At 42.5% G+C, this 22,958-nt stretch overlaps 1 protein-coding gene across 1 annotated transcript in view; it reads left to right on the forward strand.

Annotated features, from left to right (window-relative positions):
- The window catches only part of RNF123 (ring finger protein 123), a gene marked incomplete in the record, with an annotated part of 302,310 nt that overhangs the window by 243,741 nt on the left and 35,611 nt on the right, over window positions 1-22,958 (forward strand). The window contains 1 exon segment of the mRNA XM_053721137.1: window positions 12,507-12,601. Within this exon segment, the coding sequence (XP_053577112.1) occupies window positions 12,507-12,601 (95 nt within the window).

A 22,958-nucleotide genomic window follows, 5' to 3' on the forward strand; every position in this document is an offset into this window, starting at 1 on the left:
TCACAAGAGTTCCATTCTTGGGGACTCTTATAGATTCTGTAGAAATGAAGATTTACCTGACAGAAGACAGGTTAACAAAACTTCAAAATGCATGCCGCGTCCTTCATTCCATTCAACACCCGTCAGTAGCTCAATGCATGGAGGTGATCGGCTTAATGGTAGCGGCAATGGACATAGTACCTTTTGCACGCCTACACCTCAGACCGCTGCAATTATGCATGCTAAGTCAGTGGAATGGGGATTACTCAGATTTGTCCCCTACTCTGAATCTGAATCAAGAGACCAGAAATTCTCTTCTATGGTGGCTTCATCGGCCACACCTGTCCAGGGGGATGCCATTCAGCAGGCCAGACTGGACAATTGTAACAACAGACGCCAGCCTACTAGGTTGGGGCGCTGTCTGGAATTCTCTGAAGGCTCAGGGACTATGGAATCAGGAGGAGAGTCTCCTTCCAATAAACATTCTGGAATTGAGAGCAGTTCTCAATGCCCTTCTGGCTTGGCCCCAGTTAATAACTCGGGGGTTCATCAGGTTTCAGTCGGACAACATCACGACTGTAGCTTACATCAACCATCAGGGAGGGACAAGAAGCTCCCTAGCAATGATGGAAGTATCAAAGATAATTCGCTGGGCAGAGTCTCACTCTTGCCACCTGTCAGCAATCCACATCCCGGGAGTGGAGAACTGGGAGGCGGATTTCTTGAGTCGCCAGACTCTTCATCCGGGGGAGTGGGAACTTCATCCGGAGGTCTTTGCCCAAATACTTCGACGTTGGGGCAAACCAGAGATAGATCTCATGGCGTCTCGCCAGAACGCCAAACTTCCTCGCTACGGGTCCAGATCCAGGGATCCGGGAGCAGTTCTGATAGATGCTTTGACAGCACCTTGGAACTTCAGGATGGCTTATGTGTTTCCACCCTTCCCGCTGCGTCCTCGATTGATTGCCAAAATCAAACAGGAGAGAGCATCAGTAATTCTAATAGCACCTGCTTGGCCACGCAGGACTTGGTATGCAGATCTAGTGGACATGTCATCCTGTCCGCCTTGGTCTCTACCTCTAAGACAGGACCTTCTGATACAGGGTCCATTCAAACATCAAAATCTAACTTCTCTGAAGCTGACTGCTTGGAAATTGAACGCTTGATTTTATCAAAACGTGGTTTTTCTGAGTCGGTTATTGATACCCTGATTCAGGCTAGGAAGCCTGTTACCAGAAGGATTTACCATAAAATATGGCGGAAATACCTCTACTGGTGCGAATCCAAAGGTTACTCCTGGAGTAAGGTTAGGATCGCTAGGATATTGTCTTTTCTACAAGAAGGTTTAGAAAAGGGTTTATCAGCTAGTTCATTAAAGGGACAGATTTCAGCTCTGTCCATCTTGTTACACAGACGTCTGTCAGAAAATCCAGACGTCCAGTCCTTTTGTCAGGCTTTAGCTAGGATCAAGCCTGTGTTTAAAGCTGTTGCTCCACCATGGAGTTTAAACTTAGTTCTTAACGTTTTACAGGGTGTTCCGTTTGAACCCCTTCATTCCATTGATATAAAAATGTTATCTTGGAAAGTTCTGTTTTTAATGGCTATTTCCTCGGCTCGAAGAGTCTCTGAGTTATCAGCCTTACATTGTGATTCCCCTTATCTGATTTTTCACTCAGACAAGGTAGTTCTGCGTACTAAACCTGGGTTCTTACCTAAGGTAGTCACTAACAGGAACATCAATCAAGAGATTGTTGTCCCATCCTTGTGTCCAAATCCTTCTTCAAAGAAGGAACGTCTTTTACACAATCTGGATGTAGTTCGTGCCCTCAAGTTCTACTTGCAGGCAACTAAGGATTTTCGCCAAACTTCTTCCTTGTTTGTCGTTTACTCTGGACAGAGGAGAGGTCAAAAAGCTTCTGCTACCTCTCTCTCTTTTTGGCTTCGTGGCATAATACGTTTAGCCTATGAGACTGCTGGACAGCAGCCTCCTGAAAGAATTACAGCTCATTCCACTAGAGCTGTGGCTTCCACTTGGGCCTTTAAGAATGAGGCCTCTGTTGAACAGATTTGCAAGGCTGCAACTTGGTCTTCGCTTCATACTTTTTCCAAATTTTACAAATTTGACACTTTCGCTTCTTCGGAGGCTATTTTTGGGAGAAAGGTTCTTCAGGCAGTGGTTCCTTCTGTATAATGAGCCTGCCTATCCCTCCCGTCATCCGTGTACTTTTGCTTTGGTATTGGTATCCCAGAAGTAATGATGACCCGTGGACTGATCACACATAACAGAAGAAAACATAATTTATGCTTACCTGATAAATTCCTTTCTTCTGTTGTGTGATCAGTCCACGGCCCGCCCTGTTTTCAGGCAGGTAAATATCTTTTAAATTATACTCCAGTCACCACTTCACCCTTGGTTACTCCTTTCTCGTTGATTCTTGGTCGAATGACTGGGACTGACGTAGAGGGGAGGAGCTATATGCAGCTCTGCTGGGTGAATCCTCTTGCATTTCCTGTTGGGGAGGAGTTATATCCCAGAAGTAATGATGACCCGTGGACTGATCACACAACAGAAGAAAGGAATTTATCAGGTAAGCATAAATTATGTTTTATCCTTCTTATTTCTCATTCTGTCCTTAAGTAATTCTGTCCTGGGGATCTGCAGTACATCTTTAATCCCCTGCTCAATTAAGTTACTAGGGTATCCCCTCTGTTTAAAGTGTTCACCCATCTCCAATAATCTTCCTTTTACCAAATTTTCATCTGAGACAATTCATCTTACTCGCATAAATTGGCTTTTGGGTAAACTCTTTAACAGAGCAGGAGAATGCGCACTCTTATAGTGCAGTAGATTATTGTAATCTGTCTGTTTTTTAAAAAGAAAGATTTTTTTGGCTTGACCTTTTTGTTTTTTATCCTTTGTTGAAGGACGTTCTTGGTAATTGTTTAAGAGTTCCAAAAATTCTTTCAAGATGATTATTTAACAAGATCTAATTGGAAGGCAAACAATCAAAGTTGGCTTTTTTTCAAAAGATATTTGAATTAGCAATGTTTAAAAAGAGTTAAGAAAAGAAAAGATTCCTTTTTAAATGTTTTTTTATGTTATTTTTTGACAATAGTACATTGCAATTCAATAATTAATGACAATAAGTGTATATTCAATTATTCTGTGTACTGAGTAGATTAACTTGATGTATGACTAACAATGATGAAAAAAGTTTTTTGTTCTCTTTATGTCCTTTGTTGAAAAATTATGTTAAATGTAATAAGAGATGTAAATAATGACCACTAGATGGCATTAAGTTAAACAAGAAAATTTGTATTAAGTGAACACAGGTGAGAACAGGTGTGGTGGGTGGAGCCGCAGCCTTTATAAGGTTTGTTTTTAGAGTTGTATGTTAGACATGAATAAGGACATGGGTCCGAAACGTTGTCTGTTTTAAGTGGCACAATAAAATCATGATGTTTTAATACAGTTGGTGGTGCAGCTATATCATTATTTTTGGACAGTGTTCCAATGTAACTATCACTAATTTTGGAGAGAAAAAAAATGTTTGGAAATAGCAAAGTGCTACTTGTACTTATTGCCCTGTAACTTGCAAAAAAAGCAAAGAACATGTAAACATTGTGAATTTCTAAACTCAGGACAAAATTTAGAAACTATTTAGCATGAGTGTTTTTTCGGTGGTTGTAGATGTGTAACAGATTTTGCTGGTCAAAGTTAGAAAAAGTGTGTGTTTTCCATTTTTTAAAATCATATTTTTTTATATTTTTTTTTTATAGTAAATTATAAGATATGATGAAAATAATGGTATCTTTAGAAAGTCCATTTAATGGCGGGAAAAACTGTATATAATATGTGTGGGTACAGTAAATGAGTAAGAGGAAAATTACAGCTAAACACAGACACCGCAGAAATGTAAAAATAGCCCTTGTCCTTAAGGGTAAGACAATTGAAAAATGGTCTGGTCACTAAGGGGTTAAACTGCTGCGCACAACTACAAAAGAAAAGTAACTACTCACCATGTTATTACATTTTCTCCTGTTCCTGCAGCTCTTTACAAATCCGTTCTCCTGTTTTAATATCTTAATGGTGCCAGATACTGAAGCTCCGCCTCTTTGTACTGGGGGCCGCCATCTTGTATCTCAGGTATTCTCACAGCCTGTGACAGAAGCTGTGCACACTCACAGATCAGTAACATTGTGCAAGTTTTATAGCTGTATAATGTGCCTCAAGTTAGTGTGCATTACACATCATGTGAGCTTTAGATTTTGCATTTTTTACACAGTTTTACAGCTACACAAAATATATTGAAAAAAGCACTCACCAAAAAAATACATCAATGCAGCCACAGCAAAAACATAAAGCTCCTGCTCTGTATCGTGCACCCTAACCTGAAGCACATTATACAGCTGTCATAAAGCGGACAGCCTTATTGGTCTGTAAATACCCAGTACTTGTCACAGTGTGTTAGAATAACTGTGCTCCAAGATGGCGACGCCCAGTACAAAGAGATGGGGCTTCACCATTGGATACCATTACATGGGTTAAAATAAGAAGACGGCTTTAAAGAGAGGTGTAGTAACAGGCGGAAAAGCCATCCCATAGTAAATAGTAACCATTGTAGGGTAGTTGTGCCCAGCAGTTTAATGTCCCTTTTAAATGACCATTAAATACAGTATAAAATCATAATCAACAAGTGCATAATAAAAAGGCAACGCAATAATACTTAGGAACTGATAATCTAAAGCTCTCTGCTCAGATGAGATTATCTAAAGCTCTCTGCTCAGGTGAGATGATCTAAAGCTCTCTGCTCAGATGAGATGATCTAAAGCTCTCTGCTCAGATGAGATGATCTAAAGCTCTCTGCTCAGGTGAGATGATCTAAAGCTCTCTGCTCAGGTGAGATGATCTAAAGCTCTCTGCTCAGGTGAGATGATCTAAAGCTCTCTGCTCAGGTGAGATGATCTAAAGCTCTGCTCAGATGAGATGATCTAAAGCTCTGCTCAGGTGAGATGATCTAAAGCTCTCTGCTCAGGTGAGATGATCTAAAGCTCTCTGCTCAGGTGAGATGATCTAAAGCTCTCTGCTCAGGTGAGATGATCTAAAGCTCTCTGCTCAGGTGAGATGATCTAAAGCTATCTGCTCAGGTGAGATGATCTAAAGCTCTCTGCTCAGGTGAGATGATCTAAAGCTCTCTGCTCAGGTGAGATGATCTAAAGCTCTCTGCTCAGGTGAGATGATTCAAAGCTCTCTGCTCAGGTGAGATGATCTAAAGCTCTCTGCTCAGGTGAGATGATCTAAAGCTCTCTGCTCTGGTGAGATGATCTAAAGTTATCTGCTTAGGTGAGATGATCTAAAGCTCTCTGCTCAGGTGAGATGATCTAAAGCTCTCTGCTCAGGTGAGATGATCTAAAGCTCTCTGCTCAGGTGAGATGATCTAAAGCTCTCTGCTCAGGTAAGATGATCTAAAGCTCTCTGCTCAGGTGAGATGATCTAAAGCTCTCTGCTCAGGTGAGATGATCTAAAGCTCGCTGCTCAGGTGAGATGATCTAAAGCTCGCTGCTCAGGTGAGATGATCTAAAGCTCGCCGCTCAGGTGAGATGATCTAAAGCTCGCTGCTCAGGTGAGATGATTTAAGTAGGCTCGTTGAGAAATGTTTATCTTGCTATGTAGTGTTCTTTATGTGAAACAGAGACTCCTACATTACAATACAAAGTCTAAACAATCTCAAGATTTTGTGTGATTTCTCGTCATGCCAGTGAGGTTTTGAATTTTAAATGAGCATATTTCAAAATGTACTTCAATTTACCAGCCCCTTAGTATCATGTGACAGCCTCCAGCCAATCATAGACTCAGGAGCTGGTGCCTCAAAAGTGTGCATATAAAAAGACTGTGCACACTATATAATAATGGAAGCAAACTGTGAAAACTGCATACTCTATCTGAATCGGATGCTGCTTGGATCGACACTTACCTTGTAACATTCATTTTCCCTTTAATTGCTGATTAAGCAATTAAAGCACTTTGTGCTTCTGCTCATTGGCTAATAAGCCCTTCTGGCTACTGTTAATTGGCTGATAAATAAATTGCAGGAAGTGCACAACTGATACTTCTGTATTACTTTCATAATAACACAATTTACTTCAAAATGTGGAAAAAATAACGTTTTAAATGCTGTTCTTTTATATGGATATGAAAAACTTTCTGAGCACAATGAATCTTTAATGAAATTTCCATCAGTATCAATTTTGAGCTGTGTTCAAACACACAAGGTAGATCCTGAAGGAGGAGAGTGTTCAGCTGAGAAGAATAAAGTCTGAAATACTTAAATAACATTATATGATTGTTGTAAAACGTTTACTGTAAAGTGCCGACATGACAAATTTACAGCATGTGATACGATGTGAGATCAGCATTATTTTCATTGTAATTTCAGAATTACGTTGAGTAAAGATACTGGTAATAATTTAAGCTTTTATCTATGGTTCTTGGAAGTGCAGTGGTGCCTTAGTGTTCGGGTAAAGATCCAGTTATCTGTGCTAGAAGGGAATTTCTCCAACATAGGTGTGTCCGGTCCACGGCGTCATCCTTACTTGTGGGATATTCTCTTCCCCAACAGGAAATGGCAAAGAGCCCAGCAAAGCTGGTCACATGATCCCTCCTAGGCTCCGCCTACCCCAGTCATTCTCTTTGCCGTTGTACAGGCAACATCTCCACGGAGATGGCTTAGAGTTTTTTAGTGTTTAACTGTAGTTTTTATTATTCAATCAAGAGTTTGTTATTTTAAAATAGTGCTGGTATGTACTATTTACTCTGAAACAGAAAAGAGATGAAGATTTCTGTTTGTATGAGGAAAATGATTTTAGCAACCGTTACTAAAATCCATGGCTGTTCCACACAGGACTGTTGAGAGGAATTAACTTCAGTTGGGGGAACAGTGAGCAGTCTTTTGCTGCTTGAGGTATGACACATTCTAACAAGACGATGTAATGCTGGAAGCTGTCATTTTCCCTATGGGATCCGGTAAGCCATTTTTATTCACACAGTAAATAAGGGCTTCACAAGGGCTTATTAAGACTGTAGACATTTTCTGGGCTAAATCGATCATATTTACACATATTTAGCCTTGAGGAATCATTTAATCTGGGTATTTTTTGTAAAATAATATCGGCAGGCACTGTTTTAGACACTTTATTCTATTGGGGCTTTCCCTAATCATAGTCAGAGCCTCATTTTCGCGCCGGTATGGCGCACTTGTTTTTGAGAACAGCATGACATGCAGCTGCATGTGTGTGGAGCTCTGATACATAGAAAAGTCTTTCTGAAGGCATTATTTGGTATCGTATTCCCCTTTGGGCTTGGTTGGGTCTCAGCAAAGCAGATTCCAGTGACTGTAAAGGGGTTAAATATAAAAACGGCTCCGGTTCCGTTATTTTAAGGGTTAAAGCTTCCAAATTTGGTGTGCAATACTTTTAAGGCTTTAAGACACTGTGGTGAAATTTTGGTGAATTTTGAACAATTCCTTCATACTTTTTCGCAATTGCAGTAATAAAGTGTGTTCAGTTTAAAATTTAAAGTGACAGTAACGGTTTTATTTTAAAACGTTTTTTGTGCTTTGTTATCAAGTTTATGCCTGTTTAACATGTCTGAACTACCAGATAGATTGTGTTCTGACTGTGGGGAAGCCAAGGTTCCTTCTCATTTAAATAGATGTGATTTATGTCATAATAAATTTAGTAAAAATGATGCCCAAGATGATTCCTCAAGTGAGGGGAGTAAGCATGGTACTGCATCATCCCCTCCTTCGTCTACACCAGTTTTGCCCATACAGGAGGCCCCTAGTACATCTAGCGCGCCAATACTCCTTACTATGCAACAATTAACGGCTGTAATGGATAATTCTATCAAAAACATTTTAGCCAATATGCCCACTTATCAGCGAAAGCGCGACTGCTCTGTTTTAGAAAATACTGAAGAGCATGAGGCCGCTGATGATATTGTTTCTGAAGGGCCCCTACACCAGTCTGAGGGGGCCAGGGAGGTTTTGTCTGAGGGAGAAATTTCAGATTCAGGAAAAATTTCTCAACAAGCTGAACCTGATGTGATTACTTTTAAATTTAAGTTGGAACATCTCCGCGCTCTGCTTAAGGAGGTGTTATCCAATTTGGATGATTGTGATTATCTGGTCATTCCAGAAACACTATGTAAAATGGACAAGTTCCTAGAGGCCCCGGGGCCCCCCGAAGCTTTTCCTATACTCAAGCGGGTGGCGTACATTGTTAATAAAGAATGGGACAGGCCCGGTGTACCTTTTCGTACCTCCCCCCCATATTTAAAAAATTGTTTCCTATAGTCGACCCCAGAAAGGACTTATGGCAGACAGTCCCCAAGGTCGAGGGGGCGGTTTCTACTCTAAACAAGCGCACCACTATACCCATAGAAGATAGTTGTGCTTTCCAAGATCCTATGGATAAAAAATTAGAAGGTTTGCTAAAAAAGATGTTTGTTCAGCAAGGTTACCTTCTACAACCAATTGCATGCATTGTCCCTGTCACTACAGCCGCGTGTTTCTGGTGCGATGAGCTAGAAAAGGCGATTATTAGTAATTCTTCTTCTTATGAGGAGATTATGGACAGAATTCGTGCTCTTAAATTGGCTAATTCTTTCACCCTAGACGCCACCTTGCAATTGGCTAGGTTAGCGGCGAAAAATTCTGGGTTTGCTATTGTGGCGCGCAGAGCGCTTTGGTTAAAATCTTGGTCAGCGGATGCGTCTTCCAAGAACAAATTGTTTGACATTCCTTTCAAGGGGAAAACACTGTTTGGCCCTGACTTGAAAGAGTTTATCTCTGATATCACTGGGGGCAAGGGCCACGCCCTTCCTCAGAATAGGTCTTTCAAGGCCAAAAATAAACCTAATTTTCGTCCCTTTCGCAGAAACGGACCAGCCCCAAGTGCTACGTCCTCTAAGCAGGAGGGTAATACTTCTCAAGCCAATCCAGCCTGGAGACCAAGGCAAGGCTGGAACAAAGGAAAGCAGGCCAAGAAACCTGCCACTGCTCCCAAGACAGCATGAGATGCGGGCCCCCGATCCGGGACCGGATTTGGTGGGGGGCAGACTCTCTCTCTTCACTCAGGCTTGGGCAAGAGATGTTCTGGATCCTTGGGCGCTAGAAATAGTCTTCCAAGGTTATCTTCTGGAAGTGATTCATCCTGTTCCATTAAAAGAACGAGGGATGGGGTTCTACTCCAATCTGTTCGTAGTTCCCAAAAAAGAGGGAACGTTCAGACCAATCTTAGATCTCAAGATCCTAAACAAGTTTCTCAAGGTTCCATCGTCCAAAATGGAAACCATTCGAACAATCCTTCCATCCAGAAAGGTCAATTCTTGACCACGGTGGATTTAAAGGATGCGTATCTACATATTCCTGTCCACAAGGAACATCATCGGTTCCTAAGGTTCGCATTCCTGGACAAGCATTACCAGTTCGTGGCGCTTCCTTTCGGATTAGCCACTGTTCCAAGGATTTTCACAAAGGTACTAGGGTCCCTTCTGGCGGTGCTAAGACCAAGGGGCATTGCTGTAGTACCTTACTTGGACGACATTCTGATTCAAGCGTCGTCCCTTCCTCAAGCAAAGGCTCACACGGACATAGTCCTGGCCTTTCTCAGATCTCACGGATGGTAAGTGAACGTGGAAAAGAGTTCTCTATCTCCGTCGACAAGAGTTCCCTTCTTGGGAACAATAATAGACTCCTTAGAAATGAGGATTTTTCTGACAGAGACCAGAAAAACAAAACTTCTAAACTCTTGTCGGATACTTCCTTCCGTTCCTCTTCCTTCCATAGCACAGTGCATGGAAGTGATAGGTTTGATGGTAGCGGCAATGGACATAGTTCCTTTTGCGCGCATTCATCTAAGACCATTTCAATTGTGTATGCTCAGTCAGTGGATTGGGGACTATACAGACTTGTCTCCGAAGATACAAGTAAATCAGAGGACCAGAGACTCACTCCGTTGGTGGCTGTCCCTGGACAACCTGTCGCTAGGGGTGACCTCCCGCAGACCAGAGTGGGTCATTGTCACGACCGACGCCAGTCTGATGGGCTGGGGCGCGGTCTGGGGATCCCTGAAAGCTCAGGGTCTTTGGTCTCGGGAAGAATCTCTTCTACCGATAAATATTCTGGAACTGAGAGCGATATTCAATGCTCTCAAGGCTTGGCCTCAGCTAGCGAGGGCCAAGTTCATACGGTTTCAATCAGACAACATGACGACTGTTGCGTACATCAACCATCAGGGGGGAACAAGGAGTTCCCTGGCGATGGAAGAAGTGACCAAAATCATTCAATGGGCGGAGACTCGCTCCTGCCACCTGTCTGCAATCCACATCCCAGGAGTGGAAACTTGGGAAGCGGATTTTCTGATTCGTCAGACATTGCATCCGGGGGTGTGGGAACTCCATCCGGAAATCTTTGCCCAAATCACTCAACTGTGGGGCATTCCAGACATGGATCTGATGGCCTCTCGTCAGAACTTCAAGGTTCCTTGCTACGGGTCCAGATCCAGGGATCCCAAGGCGACTCTAGTAGATGCACTAGTAGCACCTTGGACCTTCAACCTAGCTTATGTATTCCCGCCGTTTCCTCTCATCCCCAGGCTGGTAGCCAGGATCAATCAGGAGAGGGCGTAGGTGATCTTGATAGCTCCTGCGTAACCACGCAGGACTTGGTAGGCAGATCTGGTGAATATGTCATCGGCTTCACCATGGAAGCTACCTTTGAGACGAGACCTTCTTGTTCAAGGTCCGTTCGAACATCCGAATCTGGTCCTACTCCAGCTGACTGCTTGGAGATTGAACGCTTGATCTTATCAAAGCGAGGGTTCTCAGATTCTGTTATTGATACTCTTGTTCAGGCCAGAAAGCCTGTAACTAGAAAAATTTACCACAAAATATGGAAAAAATATATCTGTTGGTGTGAATCTAAAGGATTCCCTTGGGACAAGGTAAAGATTCCTAGGATTCTATCCTTTCTTCAAGAAGGATTGGAGAAAGGATTATCTGCAAGTTCCTTGAAGGGACAGATTTCTGCCTTGTCTGTGTTACTTCACAAAGAGCTGGCAGCTGTGCCAGATGTTCAAGCCTTTGTTCAGGCTCTGGTTAGAATCAAGCCTGTTTACAAACCTTTGACTCCTCCTTGGAGTCTCAACTTAGTTCTTTCAGTTCTTCAGGGGGTTCCGTTTGAACCCTTACATTCCGTTGATATTAAGTTATTATCTTGGAAAGTTTTGTTTTTGGCTGCAATTTCTTCCGCTAGAAGAGTTTCAGAATTATCTGCTCTGCAGTGTTCTCCTCCTTATCTGGTGTTCCATGCAGATAAGGTGGTTTTACGTACTAAACCTGGTTTTCTTCCAAAAGTTGTTTCTAACAAAAACATTAACCAGGAGATAGTCGTGCCTTCTTTGGGTCCGAAACCAGTTTCGAAGAAGGAACGTTTGTTACACAATTTGGATGTTGTTCGCGCTCTAAAATTCTATTTAGATGCTACAAAGGATTTTAGACAAACATCTTCCTTGTTTGTTGTTTATTCTGGTAACAGGAGAGGTCAAAAAGCAACTTCTACCTCTCTCTCTTTTTGGATTAAAAGCATCATCAGATTGGCTTACGAGACTGCCGGACGGCAGCCTCCTGAAAGAATCACAGCTCATTCCACTAGGGCTGTGGCTTCCACATGGGCCTTCAAGAACGAGGCTTCTGTTGATCAGATATGTAGGGCAGCGACTTGGTCTTCACTGCACACTTTTACCAAATTTTACAAGTTTGATACTTTTGCTTCTTCTGAGGCTATTTTTTGGGAGAAAGGTTTTGCAAGCCGTGGTGCCTTCCATTTAGGTGACCTGATTTGCTCCCTCCCTTCATCCGTGTCCTAAAGCTTTGGTATTGGTTCCCACAAGTAAGGATGACGCCGTGGACCGGACACACCTATGTTGGAGAAAACAGAATTTATGTTTACCTGATAAATTACTTTCTCCAACGGTGTGTCCGGTCCACGGCCCGCCCTGGTTTTTTAATCAGGTCTGATGATTTATTTTCTTTAACTACAGTCACCACGGTATCATATGGTTTCTCCTATGCAAATATTCCTCCTTAACGTCGGTCGAATGACTGGGGTAGGCGGAGCCTAGGAGGGATCATGTGACCAGCTTTGCTGGGCTCTTTGCCATTTCCTGTTGGGGAAGAGAATATCCCACAAGTAAGGATGACGCCGTGGACCGGACACACCGTTGGAGAAAGTAATTTATCAGGTAAACATAAATTCTGTTTTTTTTTTTTTTTTAAAGGGACATACTTATTGAATAAACTTCTGTAAAGTGATAGTGCAGTTTATATTTTGCTAAACCACCTGCATTAAATTTTCTGCATCTGTGTTTTGGCCTCTCTAGATAAGATTTTTATACAAAGACAAGATATAGTTATTCTCCCTTTAAGGTGTTTATGCAACACTGAATCTGTGTTTCTGTCTGTTTAGACACGGAATATATCAGCTCGGAAGAATTGGCCAAAGTAGAGAAAATTATGGCGCATCTGAGTGAGGAATCCAAGCAGGCAGCAGCCACAACACAGGTGAGTGCAATTTATGTTCCAAACACAATGGAAATCTCCATAACTGAGTGTTGTGGTTTAACACAGGGGTAATCGCAGGGTGAAATCATTGCAGTCACCCTTACTCGCTGCTGCATTACACACTTGAAGCAGTGTTTAACCCTTTGATTGTCCAGAACTCTCTTGCCTCTCTATTTTAGCCCTGTAATTGTCCAGAACAGCACTGCAGCAGTGTTTAACCCCTTGATTGCAGTCATTTGTATGCCCTTTCTTGTCTGGAAGACACATGGGCAATCCGGGGGTTAGATCATTGCAGAGACACAATGTAGTGATATAAGCTTTGCTTGTTAAGAATCACTGCATAACACATTTGCAGCAATGTTTTCACCTCTTGATTGCACAAGCAGAGTCTGTGTCCGCCATGTAAGTCGGGAAAAAGAGGATGAGTTTGCAGAGTCTGGCTGCCGCAGGAAGACACAGCAGCCGGTAGTAGCAAAATGTGCGGCAGCCATTCCCACACCTCACTCCTGAGCAGTGCCCTGGCCCTATCACAGACACCGGTGCCCAAAGCTTGCTCATGTGTATGATAAGGATGAAGATAACAATATGGACCAGAATTAGACCTCTCACATTGTAGGGTAGCAGGTTCAAAAGTCATTTGCAGAAGCTGAAAGTGTGGTTGCTCTATGGAATATACTTCTAACATAGGGGGTAGGAACAAATACATCTGTAAGGTGATGGAAGAATTACGTCATCTTAAGAATGAAATGAATACATTACACTGACATTGATTGGATAGAGCATGGCATTTTAAGCAACTTTCCATTTTATTTCTATTATGAATTTTGCTTAGTTCTCTCTGTATCCTTTTGTTAAAGAGTAATCCTAGGTGAGCTCAGGAGCGTGCACGTGTCTTTAGCCATATTGCAGCAGTGTTTGCAACAATGTTTATAGAAATATATACATTGCTGCAAATATTGCTCCCACAGACTGCTAAAGTCACGTGCACGCTTCTATTAGCCTACCAATATTTACCAAACAAAGGATATCATGGAACAAAACAAATTTGATAATATAAGTAAATTAAAAAGTTGTTTAAAATGATATGCTCTGAAAATGCATGCTCTAGAGATTCTCTAGAGGGAGGAGTTTCCGGGGGAGGAGCTCAGGTGCAGGGCTCCTGTTGCACCTGTCTAAGCATCACCTCCACCTTAGGCTATTGGCAAAATTCTCGCGCCCAAACCCTTAGCCCCAGGGCAGCCTAAAAATAGCTGTTTCATCGCTCCTGGAACCGTAGTAGTGCCACAACTATGCACTAAGCTGCACTTTGCAGCATTTATGGGTTCTTGCCCTTACCTGTTGAACAAACTCTGAGAGACTATTTGTGCCTACTTCCTTATTTTTTTCCTCTATCCCGGTCCCTAAACTGGAATACATATTACCTTCTTCCCCCTTTATGTCTGCTGGACTCTGGCAAAAACAACCTTCCTTTAAACATATAAGGATGGGAGCTATCTCATTGCAATCTAACACCTAGAAGAGCTACCTGAACAAAGGTTTCCGCTTGATTGACTTGGCGGTACTCGCAGGGGGTGGGCTGGGAGCCCGCTCATTGCCCTCCTGAACCGGCTTTGGTACGGACCCTCCTGCGACCGGACCCTATTCTCCTGCTGGACCCCCCACGGTGACTGTCTCTCTCTGTTGGTTGATTCCTGGCTGCCTCTGCATTGGCCTGCGGAGGAGGTTGGAGAGGGGTGGTCGGCTGTGCAATCTGCTGATCTCGGTCCGGGTGTCCCCTCCCACCGGTGCTGCGTGAGGGGCACGGACCGCTATCCTCATCTCTTTGGCGGTGAATAAGCTGTTCCCACCTCCTCATTCTCTGACGCTGGCCTGAGCGTTAGACAACTGACTGCTACTACTCCCCGCAGGTGAGGCCCGTCTCTACAGGTGTTCCCCCTCCCACCGGTGCTGCGTGAGGGGGACCGCCCTGGAAGAAAGATCTTGGGGACCCCAGCCTGCATCTACAGACAGCAACGGGTAAAGTCCAAAGCTGTGTTTTTGTTTATTATCCACTATTTCCCTTCTTATCTGGAACAGTGACTGAGTGCATACATATAAGGGGCAATCTGGGATAGGAGTACCGGGATAGAGCAATACACATCCAACAATCATTGTTTTAATAGGACCCCTCTGAAATAACTACGGCTGACTTTAAAATAAGAGACATAAAATCACACCATTTTTTCCCCTGTGGGCTTAATTTGCTTCCATTTTTGATCATATCCTGAAACATTAATTCCCCTCTCTCCCAGTGTTTTATTCTGTCTCTCAGTGGAGAGGAGTGAAAAAGAGCAAAAGGACTGACCACTCAAAACCACCTGTGTATTAGCAGCTTGATATCAATGTTGCTACCTATATAACTGTTGAATCTTCTATTATATCAATGTTATTTAATTGAATCAAGAATCCTGTTCATACATGCTTAATAACTACTAGCCTTTAAACAATACTGTGAGCTAGATAAAACTGCTTATCTTTGTTGAAGCAGACTAAGTAGCTCAAATTATCTGGGCTTGCCTGGCTTTGCTTATTTTTAAATTTTTCCTTTGTTTTTTCTGTTTGGAGGAGAGGGGGAGGGAAAGAAGGAAAGAAAAGTTAACTGCTGTACAACAATCTTCTAGATAAAGGGGAAGAAAGTTATTTATTATTCAAACTTATTGGATTTTTAGCAGTTTGATACTAATGACCTAATTTACTTAAACATTTACTAACCTTCCTGTTTTTTGTTTTGTTTTTGTTTTTTGTCTTTTTTTTGTTTTTTGTTTTTTGTTTTTTTTGTGCTCTTTTTTTTTATATATATATAAATCTGTGATTTAGACAAAATTATTTGGTTTGGGTGAAGTAAGCTAAGCACCTCAAACTAACTGAGTCTGCTTGCCCTTATTTAGTCTAAAATTCCCATTATAGAAAGATACTTATAAAAATATAAGGAAAGGAGTTATAATTAATTCTACTTATGAGCATGTATCTACCTCTATCTTAAACTGAGGCCTTATAACTCCTAGAGGCCTATAGAGAAGTGAGGAGGAGAAGGGAAAAGGAATACCTTCCTATACCCACTGCTTGATACAAAACTTCTTGTAACTATCTTAAGTAAGTTCCTGCAAATAATTATTTCTAGAATACTGTGATAAATCATACTGAAATTGCTGGAGCTAATAGGCACAGGTGGTCTATAGCTTTAGGTAATTTTTGGTGTAAAAATAACCAAACTTGATTTCGACCACAAAAACTAAAACTGTATTTAAAAAAACTTATGTATTTTCTTCGTGTGAAATTACATAAGCACAGTAAATAACTTGCTGAAAAATAGTAGAGTGAAAGAAGGGATATTATGATCTATAGATTTCTCATAAACAAAATTTTGAAAAATTTGACTGCCTGATAGACATATAACACGCAACTAAACATAACACCATTAACACTCTAGCAGGGGGAACTAACAGTGGAAATACTGTTTTTCACTTTAACTGCTAATCTTGGGTGTAATATCTTCCTAATAACCCTAATAATATCACTCTCACGTCCATAATATAAACACAATTATCACGAAACAAACACTTTTCTCCAACATAGGTGTGTCCGGTCCACGGCGTCATCCTTACTTGTGGGATATTCTCCTCCCCAACAGGAAATGGCAAAGAGCCCAGCAAAGCTGGTCACATGATCCCTCCTAGGCTCCGCCTACCCCAGTCATTCTCTTTGCCGTTGTACAGGCAACATCTCCACGGAGATGGCTTAGAGTTTTTTAGTGTTTAACTGTAGTTTTTATTATTCAATCAAGAGTTTGTTATTTTAAAATAGTGCTGGTATGTACTATTTACTCTGAAACAGAAAAGAGATGAAGATTTCTGTTTGTAAGAGGAAAATGATTTTAGCAACCGTTACTAAAATCCATGGCTGTTCCACACAGGACTGTTGAGAGGAATTAACTTCAGTTGGGGGAACAGTGAGCAGTCTTTTGCTGCTTGAGGTATGACACATTCTAACAAGACGATGTAATGCTGGAAGCTGTCATTTTCCCTATGGGATCCGGTAAGCCATTTTTATTCAGACAGTAAATAAGGGCTTCACAAGGGCTTATTAAGACTGTAGACATTTTCTGGGCTAAATCGATTCATATATTACACATATTTAGCCTTGAGGAATCATTTAATCTGGGTATTTTGGTAAAATAATATCGGCAGGCACTGTTTTAGACACCTTATTCTTTAGGGGCTTTCCCTAATCATAGGCAGAGCCTCATTTTCGCGCCGGTATTTCGCACTTGTTTTTGAGAGGCATGACATGCAGTCGCATGTGTGAGGAGCTCTGATACATAGAAAAGACTTTCTGAAGGCGTCATTTGGTATCGTATTCCCCTTTGGGCTTGGTTGGGTCTCAGCAAAGCAGATACCAGGGACTGTAAAGGGGTTAAAGTTAAAAACGGCTCCGGTTCCGTTATTTTAAGGGTTAAAGCTTCCAAATTTGGTGTGCAATACTTTTAAGGCTTTAAGACACTGTGGTGAAATTTTGGTGAATTTTGAACAATTCCTTCATACTTTTTCGCAATTGCAGTAATAAAGTGTGTTCAGTTTAAAATTTAAAGTGACAGTAACGGTTTTATTTTAAAACGTTTTTTGTACTTTGTTATCAAGTTTATGCCTGTTTAACATGTCTGAACTACCAGATAGACTGTGTTCTGAATGTGGGGAAGCCAGGGTTCCTTCTCATTTAAATAAATGTGATTTATGTGACACTGAAAATGATGCCCAAGATGATTCCTCAAGTGAGGGGAGTAAGCATGGTACTGCATCATTCCCTCCTTCGTCTACACGAGTCTTGCCCACTCAGGAGGCCCCTAGTACATCTAGCGCGCCAATACTCCTTACTATGCAACAATTAACGGCTGTAATGGATAATTCTATCAAAAACATTTTAGCCAAAATGCCCACTTATCAGCGTAAGCGCGACTGCTCTGTTTTAGATACTGAAGAGCATGAGGACGCTGATGATAATGGTTCTGAAATGCCCCTACACCAGTCTGAGGGGGCCAGGGAGGTTTTGTCTGAGGGAGAAATTTCAGATTCAGGGAAAATTTCTCAACAAGCTGAACCCGATGTGATTACATTTAAATTTAAGTTGGAACATCTCCGCGCTCTGCTTAAGGAGGTATTATCCACTCTGGATGATTGTGAGAATTTGATCATCCCAGAGAAACTATGTAAAATGGACAAGTTCCTAGAGGTCCCGGGGCTCCCAGAAGCTTTTCCTATACCCAAGCGGGTGGCGGACATTGTAAATAAAGAATGGGAAAGGCCCGGTATACCTTTCGTCCCTCCCCCCATATTTAAAAAATTGTTTCCTATGGTCGACCCTAGAAAGGACTTATGGCAGACAGTCCCCAAGGTCGAGGGAGCGGTTTCTACTTTAAACAAACGCACCACTATACCCATAGAAGATAGTTGTGCTTTCAAAGATCCTATGGATAAAAAATTAGAAGGTTTGCTTAAAAAGATGTTTGTTCAGCAAGGTTACCTTCTACAACCAATTTCATGCATTGTCCCTGTCACTACAGCCGCGTGTTTCTGGTTCGATGAGCTAGTAAAGGCGATAGATAGTGATTCTCCTCCTTATGAGGAGATTATGGACAGAATCCGTGCTCTCAAATTGGCTAATTCTTTCACCCTAGACGCCACTTTGCAATTGGCTAGGTTAGCGGCAAAGAATTCTGGGTTTGCTATTGTGGCGCGCAGAGCGCTTTGGTTGAAATCTTGGTCAGCTGATGCGTCTTCCAAGAACAAACTCCTTAACATTCCTTTCAAGGGGAAAACGCTGTTTGGCCCTGACTTGAAAGAGATTATCTCTGATATCACTGGGGGTAAGGGCCACGCCCTTCCTCAGGATAGGTCTTTCAAGGCCAAAAATAAACCTAATTTTCGTCCCTTTCGTAGAAACGGACCAGCCCCAAGTGCTACGTCCTCTAAGCAAGAGGGTAATACTTCTCAAGCCAAGCCAGCCTGGAGACCAATGCAAGGCTGGAACAAGGGAAAGCAGGCCAAGAAACCTGCCACTGCTACCAAGACAGCATGAAATGTTGGCCCCCGATCCGGGACCGGATCTGGTGGGGGGCAGACTCTCTCTCTTCGCTCAGGCTTGGGCAAGAGATGTTCTGGATCCTTGGGCACTAGATATAGTCTCCCAAGGTTATCTTCTGGAATTCAAGGGGCTTCCCCCAAGGGGGAGGTTCCACAGGTCTCAATTGTCTTCAGACCACATAAAAAGACAGGCATTCTTACATTGTGTAGAAGACCTGTTAAAAATGGGAGTGATTCATCCTGTTCCATTAGGAGAACAAGGGATGGGGTTCTACTCCAATCTGTTCATAGTTCCCAAAAAAGAGGGAACGTTCAGACCAATCTTAGATCTCAAGATCTTAAACAAGTTTCTCAAGGTTCCATCGTTCAAAATGGAAACCATTCGAACAATTCTTCCTTCCATCCAGGAAGGTCAATTCATGACCACGGTGGATTTAAAGGATGCGTATCTACATATTCCTATCCACAAGGAACATCATCGGTTCCTAAGGTTCGCATTCCTGGACAAGCATTACCAGTTCGTGGCGCTTCCTTTCGGATTAGCCACTGCTCCAAGGATTTTCACAAAGGTACTAGGGTCCCTTCTAGCGGTGCTAAGACCAAGGGGCATTGCAGTAGTACCTTACTTGGACGACATTCTGATTCAAGCGTCGTCCCTTCCTCAAGCAAAGGCTCACACGGACATAGTCCTGGCCTTTCTCAGATCTCACGGATGGAAAGTGAACGTGGAAAAGAGTTCTCTATCTCCGTCGACAAGGGTTCCCTTCTTGGGAACAATAATAGACTCCTTAGAAATGAGGATTTTTCTGACAGAGGCCAGAAAAACAAAACTTCTAAACTCTTGTCGGACACTTCATTCCGTTCCTCTTCCTTCCATAGCGCAGTGCATGGAAGTAATAGGTTTGATGGTAGCGGCAATGGACATAGTTCCTTTTGCGCGCATTCATCTAAGACCATTACAACTGTGCATGCTCAGTCAGTGGAATGGGGACTATACAGACTTGTCTCCGAAGATACAAGTAAATCAGAGGACCAGAGACTCACTCCGTTGGTGGCTGTCCCTGGACAACCTGTCACAAGGGTTGACCTTCCGCAGACCAGAGTGGGTCATTGTCACGACCGACGCCAGTCTGATGGGCTGGGGCGCGGTCTGGGGATCCCTGAAAGCTCAGGGTCTTTGGTCTCGGGAAGAATCTCTTCTACCGATAAATATTCTGGAACTGAGAGCGATATTCAATGCTCTCAAGGCTTGGCCTCAGCTAGCAAAGGCCAAGTTCATACGGTTTCAATCAGACAACATGACGACTGTTGCGTACATCAACCATCAGGGGGGAACAAGGAGTTCCCTGGCGATGGAAGAAGTGACCAAAATCATTCAATGGGCGGAGACTCACTCCTGCCACCTGTCTGCAATCCACATCCCAGGAGTGGAAAATTGGGAAGCGGATTTTCTGAGTCGTCAGACATTACATCCGGGGGAGTGGGAACTCCATCCGGAAATCTTTGCCCAAATTACTCAACTGTGGGGCATTCCAGACATGGATCTGATGGCCTCTCGTCAGAACTTCAAGGTTCCTTGCTACGGGTCCAGATCCAGGGATCCCAAGGCGACTCTAGTAGATGCACTAGTAGCACCTTGGACCTTCAAACTAGCTTATGTATTCCCGCCGTTTCCTCTCATCCCCAGGCTGGTAGCCAGGATCCATCAGGAGAGGGCGTCGGTGATCTTGATAGCTCCTGCGTGGCCACGCAGGACTTGGTATGCAGATCTGGTGAATATGTCATCGGCTCCACCATGGAAGCTACCTTTGAGACGAGACCTTCTTGTTCAAGGTCCGTTCGAACATCCGAATCTGGTCTCACTCCAGCTGACTGCTTGGAGATTGAACGCTTGATCTTATCAAAACGAGGGTTCTCAGATTCTGTTATTGATACTCTTGTTCAGGCCAGAAAGCCTGTAACTAGAAAAATTTACCACAAAATATGGAAAAAATATATCTGTTGGTGTGAATCTAAAGGATTCCCTTGGGACAAGGTAAAGATTCCTAAGATTCTATCCTTTCTTCAAGAAGGATTGGAGAAAGGATTATCTGCAAGTTCCTTGAAGGGACAGATTTCTGCCTTGTCTGTGTTACTCCACAAAAAGCTGGCAGCTGTGCCAGTTGTTCAAGCCTTTGTTCAGGCTCTGGTTAGAATTAAGCCTGTTTACAAACCTTTGACTCCCCCTTGGAGTCTCAACTTAGTTCTTTCAGTTCTTCAGGGGGTTCCGTTTGAACCCTTACATTCCGTTGATATTAAGTTATTATCTTGGAAAGTTTTGTTTTTGGTTGCAATTTCTTCTGCCAGAAGAGTTTCAGAATTATCTGCTCTGCAGTGTTCTCCTCCTTATCTGGTGTTCCATGCAGATAAGGTGGTTTTACGTACTAAACCTGGTTTTCTTCCAAAAGTTGTTTCTAACAAAAACATTAACCAGGAGATAGTCGTGCCTTCTTTGTGTCCGAAACCAGTTTCGAAGAAGGAACGTTTGTTGCACAATTTGGATGTTGTTCGCGCTCTAAAATTCTATTTAGATGCTACAAAGGATTTTAGACAAACATCTTCCTTGTTTGTTGTTTATTCTGGTAAAAGGAGAGGTCAAAAAGCAACTTCTACCTCTCTCTCTTTTTGGATTAAAAGCATCATCAGATTGGCTTACGAGACTGCCGGACGGCAGCCTCCTGAAAGAATCACAGCTCATTCCACTAGGGCTGTGGCTTCCACATGGGCCTTCAAGAACGAGGCTTCTGTTGATCAGATATGTAGGGCAGCGACTTGGTCTTCACTGCACACTTTTACCAAATTTTACAAGTTTGATACTTTTGCTTCTTCTGAGGCTGTTTTTGGGAGAAAGGTTTTGCAAGCCGTGGTGCCTTCCATTTAGGTGACCTGATTTGCTCCCTCCCTTCATCCGTGTCCTAAAGCTTTGGTATTGGTTCCCACAAGTAAGGATGACGCCGTGGACCGGACACACCTATGTTGGAGAAAACAGAATTTATGTTTACCTGATAAATTACTTTCTCCAACGGTGTGTCCGGTCCACGGCCCGCCCTGGTTTTTTTAATCAGGTCTGATAATTTATTTTCTTTAACTACAGTCACCACGGTATCATATGGTTTCTCCTATGCAAATATTCCTCCTTAACGTCGGTCGAATGACTGGGGTAGGCGGAGCCTAGGAGGGATCATGTGACCAGCTTTGCTGGGCTCTTTGCCATTTCCTGTTGGGGAGGAGAATATCCCACAAGTAAGGATGACGCCGTGGACCGGACACACCGTTGGAGAAAGTAATTTATCAGGTAAACATAAATTCTGTTTTTAATACACTACAATAGAGATTAATCTTCCACTCCAAAGTATCACAATATAATTGGCACCCCCTTTTTTGCTTTTTTTTTTTTTTCTTCTTCTTCCCTTATCTTTCACTCAAATTCACGGGCACTATAAATCACGAATTGAATCCCTCACTGTACACACGTACTTGTTCACTGGGGGTCTCCCCCTTCCCCCCCCCCCCTTTTTTTTTTTTTTTTTTTTTTTTTTTTCTTTAACACATGGACAAATTTTTTTCTAACACTTCTAGGACACCTTCACCAAACATGGCAGCCAGAAATAGAGATAGGAAGACTAAAAATGCCCAAGATCCCCCTCCGGAGCCAATCACCACCCAGATGGCAACTATACCTGAATCTATTAATTTACAAAGCTTAGTCACTAGCATTTCTGAAGCTCTTACACCCAAATTTGATTTGTTAAGGACAGAAATTAAACATGACATATCCCTGTTAACTCAGGAGTTAAGACAGTTTTCCAATAGATTACAGGAGGTAGAGCAACAAGTGTCAGACTTGGAGGACCTAACAACAACACATAACTCTAAACTTGAGACTTTTGGGATTAAATTCCAGGGAGTTCATGATAGACTGGAGGATCTGGAAAATCGATCCAGAAGAAATAATATTCACATAATTGGCCTCCCTGAGGATAAACAATATGATGACTTATGCCACTTTATATCAGATATTCTCACTAAAGCGCTAAATATTCCTCCAGCCTACCATCCGATCCTAGTGGAAAGAGCGCATAGAGTAGGTCCTCCTCGCCTAGATAGCAGGGATAAAAGCCGCCCTAGACCTGTTTGTTACAGAAGCATTAGTTATTTTGTTGTGAAGAGCTTATTTCCCAGCAGCAATGCCTGAACCAGCA

This window comes from Bombina bombina, chromosome 7, assembly GCF_027579735.1.
Source record: "Bombina bombina isolate aBomBom1 chromosome 7, aBomBom1.pri, whole genome shotgun sequence".
In the NCBI taxonomy this organism is placed as follows: Eukaryota; Metazoa; Chordata; class Amphibia; order Anura; family Bombinatoridae; genus Bombina; species Bombina bombina.